Here is a 24,294-nt window from a genome sequence, read left to right on the forward strand (position 1 = left end):
CAGCAACCAGTCTGCCCATTCTCCTTTGAAATCAACAAGACATTTTTGTTCACATAACTGCCGCTCACTGGAGATGCCTCGATGCATTGCGTTTTGCTGCCATGTGATTGGCTGATTAGCAATTTGTGTTACCAAGCAATTGAACAAGTGTACCTAATAAAGTGGCCCAAATTATTATTGGTCACCGAAGAAAATAACAGTAAGAATGCCCACACACACAAGAATTCTTGGTTGTCATAAATTATAGGTTTATTTCCAGAAGCAGGGAGACTTCATTCACCGATTCACAGCATCAAAAACAGGGTCACAACAAGGTTATTATTATAGTAACATTACTAATGTAAACAATATAGGGACAGTGATGATTTCTGGCTACAGTGGGCCAAGCTCATAGTACTTAAATTGCTTGGACTTTTTTTTTACCCTCTTAGAATTCCAATAAGGTTCAAACCAGCGTCAGTTAAGTGTTTACCTATCTTCTGCTCAAAGAAAAAACAACCATTTGACGCATCAAACAGTGTTCCACTTTGTATTTTACACAAAACTGTCAGAATCTCTTGCTTCCCAAAGCAATATGGTAGATTTAAAGGAAGAATCAAATTCTTTTCAATGGACAACAGTTCTTCAGCCCTCAAAATGGTTGCTCTTAGGCTTCAGCAAAATGGAAGATGGGTGCACCATTTCATCTTAAAAATCTCATATTCGGAATCCATTTTTATATTGGTTTTGTAAAATGGACATATTGCAAATGGACATTCCAATTCTGTAGAACAAACACAAGTCAAAGTGCTGAACATTTATCACAGTAACCTAGAAAACATCATGTACTTCTATTTGATGATAACCAACTTGCCACATGAACATTCTGCTGTGGACTCTTTGGGTACATTTACAAGAAATGTAATTAAATACTATTGTCATGTCAGTACTCAATAGTTTTTATTACCCCCTCCCAAGCCCCAAAAATCTATGGTGTGAGCGAGGATATAACACGGTCTTGTCAATTATCAAGCGTAATTGCATGAGGTTATTACTGCAATAATACAATTACTACCGTGTATCATTAGTGAACAAATAATGAGGTAGAAATTGGTAAGAACAGAATAAGAAAATGCAAGTGTGGGAGTAGATATTACAATCTGCAAATTATGAAACTGGTATTTTTCATCTACATTTGCCATGAACTATGTGATTTTGCCAACACCTCATAGCAGGCTTCCCATCCTCCATTTTTTTAGTACACTAATTTACTGAATAGAAGGGCTCTAACAAAACAGTTGCCAGGTACCAGTCTGTGAAGTACGAAGGATGAGGTTTCACACCAATGCATCATGACAGGAAAACAATATAGGGAGGGTAAGGAACACATCTGATGAGGAACTTAGTCGTCAAATTTGCCCTCTCGAATGCTCTCAAATGAAAATGGCAAGAATTTGAAGCCTGTTCCAATGTAGAATTTATTCTGAAATTCCACCCTGAAAAAGAGAATATGTAAGGAGGATATTTGCAAAAACATAAATATCAAATGGTAAGACTATGATCGTAACAGCCACATACGTTTTATTAACTCATAGTAGAATATGGATAGAGAAATTCTACACTGAAAGCAATATAAACCCGTCAACTGAGTTTCCGGAAGAGTCGAGCAAATATAGCGGATTTCTGAGGTCTCACATTTCCCATGCCTTTGTTAACAGAGTTTTATAAATAAGTATCACTGTATGTGCTTCTTCAGCACTGCATCCAGCTAGCTCAGAGAAACCATAGCAAGCAAAGTAGGTGGTATTCAAGTCTGCCAGCTCCTACCTTATCAACTACTTTTCTAAGGTCTATAAGATTTGGGAGGGATGATGAAGAGCCTTTGAAAAATCTAGTTTAGAATTCTGGTTTTACTTTAAAAGAAACACAGAGGCTGCCCTTTCTGACCTCTCCCTGAAAAACTCAACTGGCTGTCCAACTAAACCTCTTGGTCAATACATAAAATCATGAACACAGAAGAAGCATGCAGATAAGAACTTTCAAATGTTTACATCTACATACTTGTTCTTCATCAGAGACTTGCAAAAAACAATTACAATTTTCAAAAGGGAGTTTGACCATGGCAGCCTATTCATTTGCCTATGGCAGGTGTACTTTAAAAGAAATCTGTACTGAAAGACCTGGAGGTTACCACTGCTGACAGTGGCATGGGAATGGGAGAGCACACATGCACCTGGCTCAGACTCACTGTGAGCCACAAAGATGAGGTTTCCTTTAAATTGTATGGAAACATTAACAATTAACTTCTCTTATGTCCTTCATTTTGGGTTGTTAACATACCATTGGAAGTGTTTAGGTATATCAGCTTAAGTGCGAAAAGAATGTTGATCTAATCCAAAATTCAATGTTGTCCTGTGTCCTTTGCACACTTCCTGAGTTATTTCAAAGGCTTTATTCACATGGGTCCAGAGATGCATAGTCTGTGAATGGGTAGTGTGTTTTTGCAGTTTGAGCAGCTATATGCTGCATGTAGGCACCCATTTAAGTGTATGGGGACACAGCGCCTTCAGGAACACAGCCACTCATCCCAAGCATGCAGGTGTGGCTGAGTCCATGAATCTATACTGTCTGCATCTGAGGCCGCTCACCCGAACACTTGTCAGATTGAGAGGAGTCCAGTTGTCTGTGCAGTTGCTATACCCCCATACACTTACATGAGCTGCCTGCACACAGCACCAAGAGGCTCAAGCTGCGTAAACACATGGCCCCTTCATAGACTACAGGCCTCAGTGCCCATGTGAACTACAGAATAACTACCCTTTTTGTTGTAGAAATTCAGGAATGTAAAGATTTGGGTAGTTTAGCAATAACACTGATAAGTCCGTGAGCTGCTGTCAGCCCACTACAGGACTTTGCTGTACATCTCTGCAATACCTGTTGCTCTGCCAGATATGCACTCTACTGCTAAGTTTTTGGGGTTTTTTTTTTTGACGTGACATATGAGCTTTCTTCAGCACATGATAAAATGTTATGTGGATAGCAAGGCAAGAATGCTGGAGTTATGCCATGAATCTCTCTAGCTAGATCCAAATAAGGGAAAAGTCAATTTGCTACAAGTTTGGAAGAGCTTGACTGTGTTCCCGTATAAGGAACTGCTCTGAGCTGCTGGCTCAGTATTCAAGAGGTAGCATCATACTGTTCATCTTTCTAATTTCTCCCAGATAATCACAATGATGGCATGCATGCACATTTTGAACTACAAAACATTTATTCTGTGTACAATCTAAACCTGCGATCAGGGGCCCATGCTAGACGATTTGGTGCCCTAGCCAAAACCAGCTACTTGTTATCTGGTGTACTTCTGCCACCTAAAAGTCACTAAGCTCCCTACAATGGCATGTGCTCCATTGGCTGGGAAGAGGAGAAAGGGGTGTGGAGCAGAACAGGGGAGCAAACAGGGGCAAAGCGCAGCAGAAGGAAGAGGAAGCTGGATAGGAGGGATGGTATTTACTAGAACTATTCACCTGTATTTTCTTCCTGCAGTGTCTGAATGCTGGTGGGAGGGAGAGGAAGAGAAGATGACATTCAGCTGCTTCGGGAGGAAAATACAGGTAAAGAGTACCAGTAAAGTAAATCGTAAAATCTGGTCTGACTAATGTGTCCAGGCTTCAGCCGGACTGAAACCTGGGCACATGATACAAAACCTGGATTGTTCGAGTGAATCCCAGACAGGTCTCCCCAGCTCCTGTGGAAGCAGGAGTCCAGCAGAAGCTGTCAGGGCATGCTGGGAGTTCTGGTTCCACAAAAGCTGGTGGCTGACAGGTTCACTTTTCAGGTCATAGCAAGCCATCAGTGCCAGAACCCTGGATGTGGTGAGTGGAGGCTGTCTTCCTCAGCACATCTGTCATGGCATCTTCACACTGGCCCTAAACAACAGAGCAGAAATACCGTATATACTCGAGTATAAGCCGAGTTTTTCAGCACATTTTTTGTGCTGAAAGCGGCCCCCTCGGCTTATACTCGAGTCAACGTCTGCAGATGGCTCCCCCGCCCTTCCAACAGAAGGGAAACTACGGTAAGTACAGGGGTGGGCAGGGGGCTGCTGTCTCTTACCTGGCTCCGGTCCCACAACGATCCGGTCCAGGAAGCGCGGCTGCTCCTTCATTCGGTTCGTCCACTGGATGTTCGCGCGGCTGCTCGGCTCCGCTTTCTCACCGGTGATTGGCCGCCAGAACTGTAGCTCAGGAAAGGCACACAGGCGGCCAATCACCGGCGAGGAGGCGGAGCTGAGCGGCCCCGCGAAAATCGAGTGAAGGAGATGCAGGTAAGTGTGCCGTGCTTAGGTGCTGCTGCAACCACATATGCTGGCTGCAGCAGCACCATACTGGAACAGGGGTCAGCAAGTGTCAGTGGGAGGTATAGTGCCCCATCATTGGTGTCACTGATACCAATGATGGGGCATTATTCCTCCCACGGACACCAACGATGGGGCACTATTCCTCCCACTGACACCAATGATGGGGCACTATTCCTCCCACTGACACCAATGATGAGGCACTATTCCTCCCACTGACACCAATGATGGGGCACTATTCCTCCCACTGACACCAATGATGGGCACTATTCCTCCCACTGACACCAATGATGTGACACTATTCCCCCCCACTGACACCAACGATTGGGCACTATTCCTCCCCCCCCACTGACACCAATGATGTGACACTATTCCCCCCCACTGACACCAACGATTGGGCACTATTCCTCCCCCCCCACTGACACCAATGATGTGACACTATTCCCCCCCACTGACACCAACGATTGGGCACTATTCCTCCCCCCCCACTGACACCAATGATGGGGCACTATTCCACCCCCCACTGACACCAATGATGGGGCACTATTCCACCCCCCACTGACACCAATCATGGAGCACTATTCCACCCCCCACTGACACCAATCATGGGATACTATTCCTCCCCCCCCACTGACACCAACGATGGGGCACTTTTCCTGCCCCCCACTGACACCAACGATGGGATACTATTCCTCCCACTGACACCAATGTTGAGACACTATTCCTCCCACTGACACCAAAGATGGGGCACTATTCCACTGACACCAATAATGGGGTACTATTCCCCCCACTGATACTAATGATGGGGCACTATTCCTCCCACTGATACCAATGATGGGGCACTATTCCTCCCACTGACACCAATGATGGGGCACTATTCCTCCCACTGACACCAATGATGGGGCACTATTCCTCCCACTGACACCAATGATGAGGCACGATTCTTCCCACTGGTGTTCCCACCCTCGGCTTATACTCGAGTCAATAGTTTTTCCCAGTTTTTTGTGGTAAAATTAGGTACCTCGGCTTATATTCGGGTCGGCTTATACTCGAGTATATACGGTATGTCCCCTGGGAGTGAGGCATGGTCAACGGGGAGCGCAGCAATGGTCAGTGCAGGGTAGTGGATCACCTGGAGAACCTCCACCAGAGACCCCCACAAATACTCAGTCCACACTGAATATTGTGGCAACCCTAGGTGCGGCAGGGCAAGCAATCACAGGAAGGATGTCTTGTATGTGTCTCTCCCTGCATCAGCTGAAAGTCGATGGGAGAGGAGAACAGAGATCCAGGGCATCATTCCTGTGATAGCCCTGATCCCCTGCCTGGCTTGCTCACAACTGGATTTCCTTACTGTTTGGGTCCCTGTGTGCTTGCGAACCCTACAGGAGGACCGCTGCTACCCCGCGTCGGCAGCCCAGAGCAGCAGCAATCAGGACACCAGCACACCCTGCCCTCTCTGCAGTCGAGGTGATGAGCTGGGATCCGAGATAAACTCAGTAGCCAACAGTCCTACACCAGTCCTGTTCCCTCCAAGATGGACACCAGGAGCCTAGGGGGGTGGGGCAAGGAGGAAAAGGAAGTGGTGAGGCAAGGGTCAGCTGCACCCTAGATGGCAGTGCACCCTTGTAGTGTTTAGAAACATTTGTTTTTTTATTAGCGTTTTTACAGTACATGAAAAAAAATGCTAGTAAATGCATCTTTTTTTCCTACTGGGAAAAAGCTCTCAAACTCTACAAAAACAATTTTTTTTCTGCTCCTAAACACTGAAGCTTGAAAAACGCTTCTAGCATTAAATAGTATACATAGACAAACTATTAGCTTCTAGGAGCAAAACAAAAGGCTCATAATAGCTGCTAGGAGCTTAAAAAAATGCTAGTGTGCATGAAGCCTAACCATCATTTTGCCAGTAAAATAGCTAATGTGCAAAGCAATGGTGTTCGTACCAATGTAATTTACCAGCAATATCCTAGGGAGGGCTCTAAAAATGCACATTCAGGACTGCTGGGGAAATTATCTGCAGGTTCATTCATCATACTGTGAGAGATAAGGCAGCTGAGGTGATTATTATATGTGAGACTGGTGTAGGCAGCGCACAGGAGACAGCTGCAATATGCTGCTACCATGTTTCTTCCATTCACTGGAAGAATGACAGCTATGTCCCACAGTCTTGGGTTTCACTGAAATTCTCAGCTTTAATTAGCTGAAAAGCTGCGTGCTCACGCAGTCACTAGGAAGGGACACAGGACATGCATCCTCGGACTGGACTATAAATTTATGTGTGTGTTGTAAAAGGGTGGCTTTGATCACATTTCTTTTACCAGTGCTGTCTTAAAGTAAATCATGAAGTATGTCATGAGAAGGATACAGGGGCTGCCACTGCAACCTTCTGAAAATGCCAGGTGACTGGCCATTGCAGCTGGCTACAGAACTGACCTGGGACATGTAAATCAGCTGAGAAATTGTCACTTCACCTAGTGTCAATCTCTTTGGCTCCCTTCAGCTCTCACTTTTTGCTTCTTACAGATGAGTTTAATTTACAAATCCCCAAAAAAGGCTCTCTTGTCCAATCATGTGGCTTGTTCTGTCAATCCATCACATCTTGTATGCAAAACTAATAAAACTGTGTTGAATCAAAAGGGATATTCCCTGTGTTTTGTTGGAGAGAAAAAAAACACTAAGAAAGTATAATTGATTATGTGAGGTATGCTTTTTAATTAAAGTGGAAGTCAAGTCCACTTCTTAACTTGTACTTACAGGTAAGCCTATAATAAGACTTACCTGTACAGTGAATATCTCCTAAACTTGCACTGTTCAGAAGATATTCACACAGCATGCAGCTGGTGATGTTACCGGCACATGTGCTCTGAAGGGTCGGCACACCCATGCCGAATCTTCAGAGCGCTGTGCTGGGGCTCCCATGTGCATGTGTGGGAGTGACGTCATCGCAGCCCAAGGCCATACATAGAGCCAGAATCCGGGAACCCAGAAAAAATACTGGGTGAAGATGGATGCGCCCAGGAGCCATGGCAGCACTGTGCTGGAGGGCTCTGTGTCCAGGTAAGTCTATTATAATGTGCTATTATGCGGCGCATACTAGTACATTATGACTTAAACCTACAGGGGCCCTGTCACAGTTTGAGCTCTCTCCCCTCCGTTTGCCCGCTCAGGAATGCCCCCCTGCTGTCTCTCGTCCTGCCGCGGCTCTTTGAAGCCGAGCCACGCAGGATGAGAGGCGCGGCTCTCCTCACCTCTGCCACTAGCTTATCCCCAACCGGCGAGGCCGAAGGGGACAAGATAGCGAGGTTAACACCTCGCTGCGGAGAGGTGCAAACTGCCTGCAGAGATGTTCTGGACCGCGGCATCAGGCTGATGCCGCAAGGTCCCGGCATCCGCAGCGCGGGCACGAGAAGTTCCCCTGCTTGCGGATGCCTCCGGACAAAGGCCACGCTCACGAGAGCACGACCTGTGTCCAGAGGGGCGGGCCTCGTTGCCGAGCAACGAGGCACGCCACCCGCGCCCACCCACCATTGCCAGGACGACCGGGAAGCGTCCTGCATCGGTTTAAGAGACTGATTCCGGGCTCTTCCCGATCTCTCTTCCGCTGCCAAGCCACAGAGGGATCCCAGCTGAGGCGGGACCCTCGTGGCCATTCTGCATAGACCTCCCAAGGATAAGGGGGAGCCTCCGCAAGCTGCCGCTCTGCACACCCCAGGGAAGGGGGAGAACTCCGCAAGCTGCCACTCTGCAAAGCCCCAGGAGAAGGTAGAGATACGCCAGCTGCCCTCTGCAGTCACCCAGGACTTGGGGGGTGAATTGCTACCGCTGACACTCCGAATACTCCAGGGCTGGGAGTACTGCTGACACTCCGAATACTCCAGGGCTGGGAGTACTGCTGACACTCTGAATACTCCAGGGCTGGGAGTACTGCTGACACTCCGAATACTCCAGGGCTGGGAGTACTGCTGACACTCTGAATACTCCAGGGCTGGGAGTACTGCTGACACTCTGAATACTCCAGGGCTGGGAGTACTGCTGACACTCTGAATACTCCAGGGCTGGGAGTACCGCTGACACTCTGCTAATACTCTAGTGCTGGGAGTACCGCTGACACTCTGTTAATACCCTGGGTCAGGACTATCTGCTGTGGGCCCCACGATACTCTGCCTAATACTCTAGGGCCCGGATTACCCGCTGTTGCTGTGTGCTAGAACTACCCACTGTTGCTGTGTGCTGAGCAGGGTCACCCCTGCTGCCGTCCACTGTGAGCCAGGACATCCCTGCCGGAGCCGTGAGTGTATGCACCCGTTTTATTCCCCCTGGACTGTTCTTGAACTCTGTTCCCCCTCTGCTCCCTCCTTGGATTACAAATCACTAGAGAATCTAACTTGCCCCTTGGGGACGGATTACAATTATTTTGAGCCCTCTCCTTGCTATTTCCATACTGGGTCCTGTCCCACTCCCTGCAATCCCCCTATTGAGTGACTGTCATTTTTCTCAATAAAGCTTTGTGTGTTTGCCATCTGCCTTGTGTGTTCTGTCCTGCCTACCCGCCATCACAGCCCCATTTTGTTTTTTATTTTGGTGGCAGTTTACTACCGCTTTAAGTGTAAATATGCTACCTAAGCAGATAGCAAAATGATTTTATTGAATATGACTGAAAAAAAAAAGTCAGTCATCGGCACTCACACTAGAAAAAAACACAAGTATACATTTGCTATGGTTTGGCAATGGGAGGCAGGCAGGTGAAAAACAACCCTTGTGTTCCTTTTTATTTAGCTTTTTATGTACTTATTATCTACAGTATTTTATACCTTCTCTCCAATGAACTTTACAAAATGCAAAAAATAAGTGTTCAAAATAATTGAATAAGCGGTGTGTGTGTGAAATATCAAGGTGCTCATGCACTGTATGTAATCAAGTAGTATAGCATACAGTAAAATTTATAATATCCAGACAGTGGGAAAGCAGCACTCACCAGCCACATGGTAGCAAGAATGCATATTCACAAAATCTGTTCTACTTCGAGATCCAGAAACCACTCCCTCCCCATACATCACATGTGTCAAACACAAGGCCTGGGGGCCGAATCCAGCCCGCCAGACCATTTCCGGTGGCCCTTATACCTCTCTCCTGCAACACTCCTAGTCTTCTCCCCCACCTTGTCTCAGCAGTTGGCAGCAGAGAGGTGGACAGAACTCCTCCTCCAGATCTTGCGTTTCTCCGTGCAGCCGCAGAGAGACTTGTCTGTGTCGCCCCTTTCCACTATTTCAGCAGTCAGCAGCAGAGAGAACAGAACTCCAACAGAACCTGCACCTGTATGTGCAGCCGCAGCACCCCCTCATCACTGCCTTCCCTGGTTTCAGCATTAAGCAGACTCCAGCAGGTGACTCTTTCCCTCCTCCAGACCCTACACTTTCTTTTTTTCTAGCTCTGTCTCCATCTTCTTCCCAACAGCAGCACAAGGTAAAGGTTCCCTGTGATGTTAGGGAGAGTGGGGGACTCTTGACATATGGTGGGGGGACTCTTGACATTTGATGTAAAGGGGGGGGGGGGTGCTGGTGTGCTCTGGACATCTGCCTATAATTATTATGAAAATAATACAATTCTATGCCAGTTGAAAAGGAGAGTCGCACACAGCTAGCATCATCTAGAAGAAACTTTATTAGTTCTGTCGTGGTGTTCTATCGGTGCAGTCTCCATGTTCTGTCTGAGCAGTTTCTAATAACGATTCTTGTGGATGATAGCAGCTGTACGCTACCATCCTGTTCAGATTTGCATCATCTGCTGCATGAGTGTTAGTGGGCTCCATGTTGGTCTGCACCTGCCCTTTAGAGCTTAAAGAATGAATTAAGGTAAAAAATGTTTAGGCTTTAGAACCATTTTAAGTCTTAAGTTATTACTAAAACAAGTAGTAATCCAATGCAGAGGCAATTATTTAATATGACAAAAAGTAGATAAATTTATATAGTCCTAGAGATACAACCGACCCTTTGAGGGCAACCATAATGCCTAAGTGGCCCATAATAAAATCGAGTTTGACACCCGTGCCATGCAACGTTTATTTAATAAATAACATTTGTTGATAAAACTGTCTGCACTGCCAATAAGTCAACGGATACATGATGCATGGCGTACTTTGCACCCTTCGGACAAAGATTACACCTTTTACTCTGCGCCTCACAAACGCCATTCAAGAATTGATTATTTCTTTCTTTCGCAACAAGATTTATACGCCTTGAAGTCAGCCTCGATCGAACCGAAGATCCTTTCAGACCATCACCCGCTTATGATCTCTTTGCAATTCCTGGATACACCAAGTACTTCCAAAATATGGCGACTGGACCCATTTCTCCTAACGGACGCATCAGTTATTCTTCAGATCCGTAGTTCTTTGACGAACTACTTTCAAGAAAATGCATCCTCGGAAACATCCCCTCTCGTACGGTGGGAAGCGCACAAATGTGTGATACGTGGAATTCTAATATCTATCTCGTCTAAACGGAAACGTATGGCGCAAGCATCATTCAACGCATTATTGCACAAAGTCCGCACACTTGAGTGCTCCCATAAACGATCTATGGCATTAAGATCTTTTACTGAACTGGAGCAAGCACGTAAACAACTCAGCGAGGTAGTGGAAAAGAAATCTAAACGTAATTTTATTCTTCAACAAAAACTTTTCTACGAACATGGAAATAAGAGTGGCAAATTTCTTGCTCGGGCTTTACAATCCAAAAAGGCTGCTCGGCACGTATATCAGCTCCATTCCAAAAATGGACGCACACTGAAAACGCCGTCGGATATTGCAGCGGAATTTGAGGAGTATTACTTTAATTTATATAATTTATCCCTACCGTCCAAATCAGCAGCTGATACTAGGCCACGTGAGGTCATTATACAGTCATTCCTCACACAATATCTTCCTAAACAGATCTCTAGATCGCAAGCAAAAGATTTAGAGAGTGCTCTGACGTTAGCGGAACTACAACAAGCTATTACGCAGTTGAAACCTGGTAAAAGTCCAGGACCTGACGGTTTTACTAATTCTTATTACAAATCTTTTCTTGACGTATTAGCACTCCCATTTCTCCAGGCTTTCAATTCATTAAACACTCCGGGGCAGTCCATGCGCAATCTTTCCGAGGCTCACATTACGGTTATACCCAAAGAGAATAAGGATCCAACGTCCCCAGCGAACTACCGACCAATTTCCCTATTGAATGTTGATCTGAAGATCTTTGCCAAGATTCTGGCTAATCGTCTACTACATGTTATAGAATCCATCATACAGTCATGGCCGAAATTGTTGGCACCCTTGATATTTCTCCAGGAAATCATGTATTTCTCACGAAACGTATTGCATTAACACATGTTTTGCTATACACATGTTTATTCCCTTTGTGTGTATTGGGACAAAACAAAAAAAGGGAGGAAAGAAAGCAAATTCGACATAATGTCACACAAACCTCCAAAAATGGGCTGGACAAAAGTATTGGCACCCTTTCACAACTGCGGATAAATAAGAATGTTACAAGCATGTGATGCTCCTGTAAACTCACCTGGGGCAAGTAACAGGTGTGGGCAATATAGAAATCACACCTGAAAGCAGATAAAAAGGAGAGACGTTCACTTAACCTTTGCATTGTGTGTCTGTCTGTGCCACACTAAGCATGGACAACAGAAAGAGGAGACGAGAACTGTCTGAGGACCTGAGAACCAAAATTGTGGCAAAATATCAACAATCTCAAGGTTACAAGTCCATCTCCAGAGAACTAGATTTGCCTTTGTCCACAGTGCGCAACATTATCAAGAAGTTTGCAACCCATGGCACTGTAGCTAATCTCCCTGGTCGTGGACGGATGAGGAAAATTGATGAAAGATTGCAACGCAGAATAGTCCGGATGGTGGATAAGCAGCCCCAAACATGTTCCAAAGACATTCAAGCTGTCCTGCAGGCTCAGGGAGCATCAGTGTCAGCGCGAACTATCCGTCGACATTTAAATGAAATGAAACGCTATGGCAGGAGACCCAGGAGGACCCCACTGCTGACACAGAGACATAAAAAAGCAAGACTACAGTTTGCCAAAATGTACTTGAGTAAGCCAAAAGCCTTCTGGGAAAACGTCTTGTGGACAGATGAGACCAAGATAGAGCTTTTCGGTAAAGCACATCATTCTACTGTTTACCGAAAACGGAATGAGGCCTACAAAGAACAAAACACAGTACCTACGGTAAAATATGGTGGAGGTTCAATGATGTTTTGGGGTTGTTTTGCTGCCTCTGGCACTGGGTGCCTTGACTGTGTGCAAGGCATCATGAAATCTGAGGATTACCAAAGGATTTTGGGTCGCACTGTAGGGCCCAGTGTCAGAAAGCTGGGTTTGCGTCCAAGATCCTGGGTCTTCCAGCAGGACAATGACCCCAAACATACGTCAAAAAGCACTCAGAAATGGATGGCAAAGAAGCGCTGGAGAGTTCTGAAGTGGCCAGCAATGAGCCCAGATCTAAATCCCATTGAACACCTGTGGAGAGATCTTAAAATTGCTGTTGGGAAAAGGTGTCCTTCCAATAAGAGAGACCTGGAGCTGTTTGCAAAGGAAGAGTGGTCCAAAATTCCGGGTGAGAGGTGTCAGAAGCTTATTGATGGTTATAGGAAGCGACTGATTTCAGTTATGTTTTCCAAAGGGTGTGCAACCAAATATTAAGTTAAGGGTGCCAATACTTTTGTCCAGCCCATTTTTGGGGTTTTGTGTGACATTATGTCATATTTGCTTTTCTGCCTCTGTTTTATATTTGTTCCAATACATATAAAGGGAATAAACATGTGTATAGCAAAACATGTGTTAATGCAATACCTTTTTTGTGTGAAATACTTGATTTTCAGGAAAAATATCAAGGGTGCCAACAATTTCGGCCATGACTGTATCTCCGGATCAGGTGGGTTTTGTTCCGGGAAGAGAAGCCAGAGATAACACAATAAGGGCCATAAATATACATCATTGGTTAACCCAAAATCAACAGTCCGGATTCTTTCTCTCTTTAGATGCCGAGAAGGCGTTTGACAGACTAGCTTGGGATTACCTAGAGGCAGTTTTGATTGGCATTGGACTGCCTTTGCGCTTTTTGACCTATATTATGTCTCTATATAAAGCCCCCACAGCGCGAGTGCGAGTGAACGGACGCCTATCAGACTCTTTTCTGATCAGCAACGGGACCAGACAGGGATGCCCTCTGTCACCTCTCCTATTCATTCTTACACTGGAACCCTTATTGAATTGCATCAAAGATAATGCCAACATTAAAGGGATTTTGATCAACGGCAAAACGCATAAAGTGGCAGCCTTTGCTGACAACATACTGCTTTTCCTGACAGATCCTCATATCACGATACCTAATTTGTTACAGGATTTCAAATTATTTCAGTATTTGGCTAACTTCAAAATTAACTTTTCTAAATCCCAAGCGCTTAATGTATCATTAAAACCGGAGGTGGTTAAACAAGCGACATCAAATTTTCCCTTTACCTGGCAACGAGAAACTATCACTTATTTAGGTATCCAACTACCATCCCATCTTACCGAACTATATGCAACAAATTTTCTACCCCTCTTACGTAACATTTCCAAAGACCTTCAGATGTGGAATAAACCTTGGTTCTCTTGGTTTGGTAGAGCAGCCATACTTAAGATGAACGTGCTCCCCAGAATATTATATTTACTACAAACAATACCAATTCAATTACCAAATTCATTCTTTCAATCATATAAAACGCTCTGCTCCTCCTTTCTTTGGTATAATAAACGCCCAAGAATCAGCTTCACCCAACTCACTATGTCCAAGAAGAATGGAGGTATTGGATTACCGGATATTTCTCGTTACTACAGGTCTTGCCACCTAGCCAGATTAGTAGACTGGACCACGAATCACATTCATAAGATCTGGGTCGGTTTGGAGGCTGATTTTTCGAAGATACCACTTTCCACCTCCCCATGGCTGAAAACCGCCCATGTCCCTTCTGAATTTCGGATGCACCCACTTATAGGTCCCACTTTACGATGTAGCGCGCAAGTGTTTCAGGAAAAAGTACTTTCTTCCTCTCCGAGCCCTTTCACTCCGATCAAATTGAACCCGGACTTTATTCCAGGGATGTCTACGACCTTTCTCGCTGGGTATAGACGGGAAGATAACCTAACAGTACGTCACTTTCTCAAAGATTCTAAGCTCCGATCTAGAGAAGACATTACAAAGGCGTGGCCAGCCCTTACCTTAACGCCTTGGATGTATAGACAAATCCACCATTTTCTACGTAACTCCCCACATCTAAAGGATTATTCAAGACCGCTTACTGCTTTCGAAAAACTCTGCTTTACAGATCTCCCACAGAGGCATGTAATATCCAAATTATATTCCCTATTGGAAAGTTCCAATACATCTCACTCACTGAAGGCCTGTGCAGCCTGGCAGCATGATCTAGAAATTTCAATCTCACCTGAGGAATGGAACCACATTTACGATCACATGCATAAAGGTTCCATATGTGTTTCTACACAAGAAAGCAACTACAAAGTTTTTTCCAGATGGTATAGAGTTCCATCTGTGATTCATAAATTTGATCCTAAAGTGCCAGATTTATGCTGGCGATGCTCCCAGGCAAATGGTACTCTTCTCCATATATGGTGGGAATGCCCGCTGTTGCAGCCCTTCTGGAGACAAATTTTGGACATCATTAGACAAGTAACCACTTACACCCTAGACTTTACACCAGCACAATGTCTACTCCATCACTCCTCCCTTCCGGTGAGGATTTACCGTAAGTCCCTTGCATTACACATGTTAAATGCGGCAAAGCAGTGTATCCCTGTTCATTGGCGATCAGCCTATATTCCCACCGTACGAGAGTGGATTCTTAGGATCCAGAGGATTGCTGAAATGGAGGAACTGATCTCAGTGGCAAAAGATCACCCCGAGCGATTCAGGAGGACTTGGGCTTGTTGGACCCACTTCCAAACTACTGATACTTACCTTGGCTTGCTGAGGGATTGAACGAGAAAGATTTGGAGACACCGAAGGCCTCTAGAACTTTCACCTCGGCAATAACTCCATTAACGGTCATTCACTGAATTGTATCGCTAATTAAAAAGATGAATTAGATACAGCCAGGCTGTTACGAATAGATGTAACTGGTTTGGTTATGCTTATTTAAATATGAACCTGATCATCCAACCACTTCCCCCCCCCCCCCCTCTCCTTTTTTTTTTTTTTTTTTTTTTCTCTCCATCTCTCTCTCCCCATTCCCCCCTTCTATTTGTCATGTGCGTCTCCTCCCACCTCATTTTGATATCTCATCTCATATTCTTCCTCCATCCCCACGCTCCTCTCTTTCTTTTCTTTCTCTCATTTACACCCTCTTTTCTCATAGTCTAATTAGCTATTATTCTCATTCGGTACGGAACACCCATAGCTATACAGATGTAACAATATTCTACAACAGTAACCCACATTTTTTTTTTTGAGATGGAAATATATGTCATAGATGCCTTGAGAGGATACTTTTGACGACCACTTCAGAATCCGCTTATGTATACTTTCCTTACATAAAGCCTAGTGTATACCATAATTATCGAAAGTACATGCTACTGTCAGTATTGCTATGGTTACGTCTATCACTTTTGCCTTACTGTGGAACTCCGTCCTCTGATGTTATACAAATTAATATATTGTCTTGATCCCGTCTGCGTTACGGGAGAACGTACTAGAAACTTTGCACGGACTGCGATCCGTATCTGTCTATCATTTGTTTACCTTTCATACTTCAATAAAACGTTTTTTTTTGGAAAAAAAAAAAATAAGTCAACGGAACATTTACATATATGAAAATGATTTTTCCACTATATACAGGGAAAGACCAGCATTTTTAAGGTCTGTGGCTTTGGTTCATTATGGAGGTGAGGGTATCTAAGTGGAAATGTAGGCAGGCGGGGACAGTAACAGGATAATCCATAAGGAATAATTGCCATCTCAGTGCAGACTTGATCCCCCACTAAGATAGTTGGTCAGCTGCCTGAGCCTTCACAATGTTCCAGGATACAGGTCGGGCAGCATAAATAACACTTCTCTTGCACAGAGTTAGGAAGTGCTAGAAGCACAGGCTGGCTCAGGATTGGAAATTCTTATATTCTTAATTCTAAGAAAGACATGACAAAGGGTTTCAAGACTTACCAGTGGAGACGGAGGGCATGCAGGAAAGCGGACAGTCCCTCCATGATAAGCAGGATGGCAATAGTCAGTGCAGAGAATGCTGCAAACACCAGTACCAGGAGAATGCCTCCACCTATGCTTTTTACATGTAGGCCCACATGCATCACCATAGTCCAGAGGACCTCAGAGAGCTCTAGGGAAAAGATCAGAGAATACATATTTATACAGGGAGCTAACAAAAAAGTTAGCAACAACCTAAAACATATTTCACGTATATCTCTCCTGTCTGTAAATTATAATATTTCAGACAGATCCAGGAACTCAACTCTCACAGGCCAACTAGCATAACATCCTTCCTAATATAATACAGCACAGAGCAGAGATTGCCAGTCACTGTTCTGCGCTTGAAGTAGACTAAGAACTGAGCGATCAATGGTTATGTTCTTGAGCTCAGAGTTGGCATAACTCCATTCCCATATTTCTCCTCTATTTTTTTTTTTTTTTACTTTACTGTGCTTTCTGATGTGCTGTCTTTTTTCTATTACCCGTTTTCCATTTATTCCAGTATAATTCTTCCATCAATACAAACTGATGACGTATTAACTGTACTAGAACCAACCAGGTAGCTCTCCAGCTCCTTAAGCTTCATCTCTGTTCTGAATTCCAGACTTTTCTTTTGGAAATACAGTTATGTAATATTTTTTGGAAGCCCTACAGCAATAATTGAAAACTTATGCTAGTCATAAAGCAGGGACCAACTGGGATTCAAACCATATGTGGGCAGGCTGATTGTACCCAAGTTGATTGATCAACAGGGGGCACCTGCTACTCTAGTTACTCCTGCATTTCAGTGACAGGCGCGATTGTCACCCCAGTGCCTACACAAATGTTGTCTGCATCTTTTTCCACCCACCACCTGCAGTGCTTCTGTATTATTTAATCTGCTGGAGTCTAGTCTTGGCATCTTCTGACATCTTGTGTCCCTGCCTGCCGGTCCGCCCACCACCTATTAGACCTGTAGCACATATTTCTTTTAATGGGAGGTCATAGTTCCACTTCAAATATTCAAGTGCTTCAAGAACCAACACAGTATATGATACAGTTGTGCTCAAAAATTTGCATACCCTGGCAGAAATTGGTAAATTTTGGCATTGATATTGAAAATATGACTAATCATGCCAAAAAATGCTCTTTTATTGAAGGATGATGATCATATGAAGCCATTTATTATCAAATAGTTGTTTGGCTCCTTTTTAAATCGTAACAGAAATCACCCAAATGGCCATGATCAAACGTTTACATACCCTGGAATGTTTGGCCTTGGTACAGACACACAAGGTGACACACATGGGTTAAAATGTCCCACATCTGTGGATTTTTAAATTGCAATTAGTGTCCGTGTATAGTCAATGAGTTTGTTAGCTCTTACATGGAAGCACTGGCTAGGCTAGATACTGAGCCATGGGGATCAGAAAAGAACTGTCAAAAGTCCTGCGTACTTGACTTGGTATCAAGAGATCCCCGAACTTTCCACTTCCTAATAGGTGATTTAACAGTACTGACTGGCATATTCAAGGCTTTGGACATCTTTTTATGTTCTTTCATCTTTATAAAGTTCCATTACCTTGTTACGCAGGACTTTTGACATTTCTTTTCTGATCCCCATGGCTCAGTATCTAACCTAGTCAGTGCTTCCACGTAAGAGCTAACGAACTCATTGACTATTTATACACTGACATTAATTGCAATTTAAAAATCCACCGATGTGGGACATCAACCTCTAATTGGCATTTTAACCCGTGTGTGTCACCTTGTGTGTCTGCACCAAGGCCACACATTTAATATATTTTCAATATCAATGCCAATATTTCACAATTTCTGCCAGGGTATGCAAACTTTTGAGCACAACTGTATATAACACTGTTAACGCTATTTCCAAAAAGCAGAGCTAGGTTTCAAGGTAAAAAAATATGTAAACCCAACATTTCTTATTCCTGATATGTGCCTGCTGTACCATGTACTTGTATGAAAAAGTATCCTGTTTGTATTGCATCCTTTGTGTAAAAATCCTGGTGTTCCTGCCAGTCCCTCTGCTTTTCTATTAATAACTGACCACACTAGACATGAGAGCACAGCGTGGTCAGTCATCTAGCTGTGCTGAGCACTCAGCCTGCTCTCCTCCAATGGTCAGCCTTGTGCTGACATGCCGTCCCCAAACCCCCCCCCACGCATCCTTTTACTTGGAAGATCAGTGTACTGCTATTTCCTCTCCCCCAGCTCTTATGCAGCTGAAAACAGAGGGAATCTCGTATAAAAAGGAAAAAAATATAATTTTTTTTATATCTGTACACAGATGTTTTACCTTTCATTTCTAATTGAAACTGAATGGGTTGTTTTATAAAATAAGGGTTCACATATATTTTAAGTCATACATTTGTACAAACAAGATCATTATACTAGAATAATAAATTATATTACTTACGAGCATGGGCCAAACTCAAGGCCCAAAGTCGAAGATAAGAAGCGGTGTTGGAAATGCACCCCAAACAATATTCAATTGTATGAATGGCCTGGTGGACCACAACATCTCCAAAATTAAACTGCAGAAAAAGGAGAAAACCAAAAAATAGTTACAATGTCCTAAAATAAAGATGAGATTGTTTTGGATGAGAAGATACTTGGCAGGATGTCCCGACACATGTTCACCAGGTGCAGAGATGTGTTTGTGAACAGATAAGAACAGACAAAGTCCACTCCACCATTTTTGTGTCTGACAGCCTAAAGAACCAAATTATCCCGGAGCACTAATCATACGCACCCTGATGAAAAAATGTTTTAAAGATAATTTTTGGAAACCTAACGTGTACTACAACCTCCATTTACCTTATATATTTTAAAGAAAGAAATCATCAAAAATGGAGGCTAGGCCTTTTTATAGTAGGCAGATTTATACTTACAGTCTGAACAGCAAGCATAGCAACCTGACCTTCATCGTTATCTAACTCATCAGATGTAACCACTACAGAGTATTGTTGATAGGAGAATTGACTGGATAAATGGAAATGGAGGCGTGACATTGTATAGGGGTGAGACCATGGTGTGTCAACCAAAAAAAATAATAAAAGATATGTTTGGCTCTATTCAAAGAGTTTGAGAACTCTTATGAGTATCCAATCAGATAGGAAACATGGGAGATCCTGATTAGTCAATCTATAGTACTGCACTTAAGATTTGGCAACCTTTGTTGAATAAGACAAATGGTTGTATACCTATGATATTTTGTTTGCAGGCCTTTCGCTGCCAGATCCATTTTTGCATATTTTTGTTTGCACACGTTTAAAAAGATCATTTTAGGCCTGAAGATTACACAAAACCCTAAAACATTATATATTTTCTGAAGGCAGACACCCTAGAAAATAAAATAGTAGTAGTTCCAATTTTTTATGTCATACAATATTACCGCAAAGGTTTAAGAAATGCAAAATTACAGGAAAAAACACACTAAAGTGAATTTTGAACAAATGCAATATATTACCCAAATCTTTGCTAAAATATAAAAGACGAGGTTGCACCAAGTAAATAGATACCCAACATGTCAAACCTTATATTTGTGTGTGCCCATGAAATGGCAACAAACTTCAGTACCCTATATTTTCTATAGGCAATGCTTCAAAAGCCCCTACAGGTCATCAATTTAGTGTTAGAGAGGTTATCTGTGGCTAGAATTATTACTTTCATTCACACAAGCGCGGCGATATGCAACATGTGTATTGCAATCAGCTTTTTCCTGCGTAGGCACCCCTGACGCATGTGTTTATATTAGTACGTGCATATATGTGGGGTGGGGGAGGGGGCCTCAAAATTATTTTGGTGGGAGAGGTTATGAGCTTGGTTGTAACTTTATTTTTTAGCAATAAGAAAAACATTTTTTTGTTTAACAAAGTCCCCTATGGGATGATTATTAGGGGACAGGTTCTCTTTAATGAGACATGCTGGGTCTAAAAGAATGTATTGCAATGCAAATTGTATTACATCCTCCCCAACTAGGATAGCCAGGGAAAATGACAAGGTGGCCTGGAAGTGACACCATATGCAACGCTTTCCAGTTCACAGCAAGAAAGGAGGACAGCAGGAAGGGGGGGGGGGGTGTGGAAGCAATCCACCTGACAGGCAGAAGTCTGCTTATCAGTTTTACGCACAATCCCGATGGCTGTAGCCACCGGATTGTGTGTAATAACCCCCTCTGTCAGGTCCTAGCAGCAAAATAATTAATGGAGTAATGCCTGGTCTACACATTCAGTTTTTTTGTTCAACCCAGCAGGCTGAGCGCAAAAAGAAAAAAAAAAAAAAAAAAAAAAAAAAAAAAAAAAAAAAAAAAAGATCTCCCCTGCTGTGCCTTTGTGTTCTGACGGGAACTCGCCTGCCCTACTCTGCCAGAACACACTAATCAGCACTCACAGCCGTTGGCTGCCAACGCTGATCGGATGCTGGCTTTCCACCATGTCCCTTCAACATAAGCTGGTCCTTAAACCGGCTTCTATCTGAAACACAGCTGTACACATGGTCAGAACGTCGGCTGATTCCTGTTGAACCGGTCAATATTTGGGCCATGTGCACCCAGCTTAACAGCACTATTATGGATATGTTTTCCAAAATGCCTACATGACACCCCCAATCGGAAGATTGGTCCTCTTATTTATTTGGGCCATGAAGCATACATAAGTGATCACAAGCCCTTCCCAATTACCTCCACTTCGCTGTATTAAAGAGTCAATATTACAGTCACAGTCTCAGCAGCAGAGTGGTAGAAATGACAGTGGTAGGAGTAATGTCACATTTCTACATTTTGCTTCATGGTCCTCAAAGTTGTGCACCTCAGAGTACCACCTCATGAGGGACATACAGATTTGCTATCTACCTATCTATTCATCCATCTTTTATAGCCACATGATTTGAGTATCCCTATTTTTATAAAAGGAAGGTCCAATTATAGTTTTATATCTTTATATATATTTTATCCTGAATGGTATTTGTGAACATAGCCTCTTAAAGGTTCATTATGATGATCTAAAATAATTCTTCAGTCTCTTCTGGGGCTCACATACCAAAATATCAGAATAGTAAGATATCAAAGCACTCAATTCCTAATTAAAAAATGTTAACATGTTCTGAGAAAAGAATATATAACAAGAAAATGAAGTTGCCAGAGATACAAAAACAAACTGGAAGATTTCGGTCATATCTTCCAAGGATGGAGACTTGCAGAGACCATCTCTTCAGTAAATGCATAGCAAAGAGACTTAGTCACTGGTCACACCACTGCAATTTAAAATCTTGTGGTTTAAAATCTTGTGATTTGTGTGCAATTTCAGTGCAATTTCTGAAGACTTTATTGCTACTTGGGAAGATTTTCAATGATTTCTTACAATTTGCAGTGTGATTTCTCTAATATTCTATGTATGTGAAATCGTAGCAAAACTGCAGAAAAAGTAAAGCAAGAACTACTCTAGAAATAATGCTGCAGCAAATCGCAAATGTTAAGACACTGACATTCACATTCATTAGATGCCATTTCAATTCCCAAATCGCACTGGTATGACCGGGCACTTACTGCAAGAGGAGAATAGTGCAAACTCCCCATGAGTTTGAAGATTCTCTTTGCTTTATGAGCAGTCATTTTGGATTGTTGCGGGTAAAATAAGTATTGAACACGTCACCATTTTTCTCAGTAAACATATTTCTAAAGGTGCAACTGACATGAAATGTTTACCATGTAGGTATCACAAGCAATCCATACATACAAAGAAACCAAAACAAAAAAGTTCAGAAGTTAAGTTATGTGTAATAAAATGGAATGACACAGGGAAAAAGTATTGAACACATTAACTAAAATTTATTTACTACTTCATACAAAATCCTTCAAGACGCCTGCTGTATGGAGAAACTAGTCACATGCATTGCTCAGGTGTGATTTCGTCCCATTCTTCCACACAGTCTTTAAATCTTGAAGGTTCCATGGGCCTCTTCTATGAACTCTGATCTTAAGTTATTTCCATAGATTTTCAATTGAATTCAAGTCAAGTGATTGGCTGGGCCATTCTAGCAGCTTTATTTTCTTTCTTTGAGACCAATTGAGAATTTCCTTGGCTTTATTTTTGGGATCATTGCCTTGCTGAAATGTCCACCCTCGTTTCATTCTCATCATCCTGGTAGATGGCAGCAGATTTCTATCAAGAATGTCTTGGTACATTTTTCCATTCATCCTTCCTTCAATGACATGACATTTGCCAGTACCATATGCTGAAAACAGCCCCACACCATGATGTTCCCACCTCCAAACTTCACTGTTATTGTGTTTTTGGGGTGATGTGCAGTGCCATTTGTCCTCCAAACTTGGTGTGTACTATGGCATCCAAGAGTTCAATTTTGGTCTCATCTGACCAGACTTTATACTCCCAGTATTTCACAGACTTGTCTAAACGTTGTGCAGCAAACTTTAAACAAACTTCAGCATGCTTTTTCTTCAGCAAATGGAGTCTTGCGTGGTGAGCATGGATATAGGCCATGGCGGTTGAGTGCATTACTTATTGTTTTCTTTGAAACACTTGTGGAGATCTTCAGAAAGACCTGGAATTAGCAGTTACAAATGGTCCTTCGCTCAGGACAACTCTTCTTTTCACTCGTCTGTCAGAAATATTGCAAGAAGCACTTGGTCGTGTCCAGTTTATGGTGAAATGATGTTCTTTCCTCTTCCGGATTGTGGGGCTAGTAGTCCCACGCAACATGAAAAAATTGCACAGGCTGTTGCTTCTTTGTTGCTACCCACCATTACTCAGGCAGTAGACACAGCAGTAAATCAGGGTATAGAACAGCTCAGAAGAGATCTGGGGGAAAACGCCAAACGCATAACCGAAGCTGAACACCGCCTCTCAGACTTAGAGGACGAGTTTCAAGCTATGCAGGCGAAGTCTACACAATCCAAACGAGTGCAACAGACCATCCTAGATAAGTTGGATGACCTAGAAAAAAATCGCAGGAACAACCTCGGTGTTGTAGGCCTCCCAGAATCATACAATTCAGGTCTATTAACTGATATCTGCTCTAAACACATACCCGCAGCACTGGGGATCACGTCACCTTGCCAGGTCAAAAGGGCACACAGATTAGGTGCACCCTCAAATGATAGACGCACGCCGCGATCTACAATCATCAAATACCTTAATTACGCCGACCGGGTAGCCATTCTCAATTCATTTCACAACTCACGCTACCTACAACTGGACAGCTTTTACTGTTTGCCGACTACTCGCAAGAGGTATCTCGCAAATGCAAGCCGTTCCAGCAAATCTGTGCTACATTATTTCAAAAAGGGGTTAAGTTCACCCTTGCTTACCCTGCCACACTTCGCTTCACTACGCCATCAGGGGAATCCAAATCATTCACACATCCAGAAGAAGCCCTTCTCTACCTACAAAATCACCTACCTGAGTTCGTGCGCCCCCAACAATCACCACGAGACCCCGGCCCGCGAGATCAGCGCAGTCCACGAAAGGAACCACCAAAGCGCCAATGCGTCAATTTTACTGCAGCAAAACAAAGACCACCCTGAAAGTTGAGACTTTCCTCATTCGCATACCTACAAACTGGTTCTCAGGCTCTCTCTCATTCCCGTTTAAACTGTTGCAGTTGCATTGTTCATGCTGTGTTTTATTGCACCTTTTGGCTGCTGTGCTACCGTCGATGGTGGGGTGAACTGATCC

General features: G+C 43.4%; 1 protein-coding gene across 7 annotated transcripts in view; it reads right to left on the reverse strand.

Annotated features, from left to right (window-relative positions):
* Nucleotides 1–224: 224 nt before the first annotated feature.
* ATP6V0A1 (ATPase H+ transporting V0 subunit a1) overlaps nucleotides 225–24,294 on the reverse strand; it is a 172,109-nt gene continuing 148,039 nt past the window's right edge. For all 7 annotated transcript variants that reach the window (XM_089668779.1, XM_089668777.1, XM_089668780.1 and 4 more), the window contains 3 exons: nucleotides 19,017–19,134; nucleotides 16,556–16,727; nucleotides 225–1,475 (listed from right to left, as the gene is read on the reverse strand). In XM_089668779.1, the coding sequence (XP_089524905.1) occupies nucleotides 1,382–1,475; nucleotides 16,556–16,727; nucleotides 19,017–19,134 (384 nt within the window). In that variant the 3' untranslated portion in view covers nucleotides 225–1,381. The remainder of the gene's footprint in view (nucleotides 1,476–16,555; nucleotides 16,728–19,016; nucleotides 19,135–24,294) is intronic.

Source organism: Staurois parvus, unplaced genomic scaffold, assembly GCF_062004578.1.
Source record: "Staurois parvus isolate SC_StPar_1 unplaced genomic scaffold, SC_StPar_1.0 ptg000063l, whole genome shotgun sequence".
Lineage (NCBI taxonomy): Eukaryota > Metazoa > Chordata > Amphibia > Anura > Ranidae > Staurois > Staurois parvus.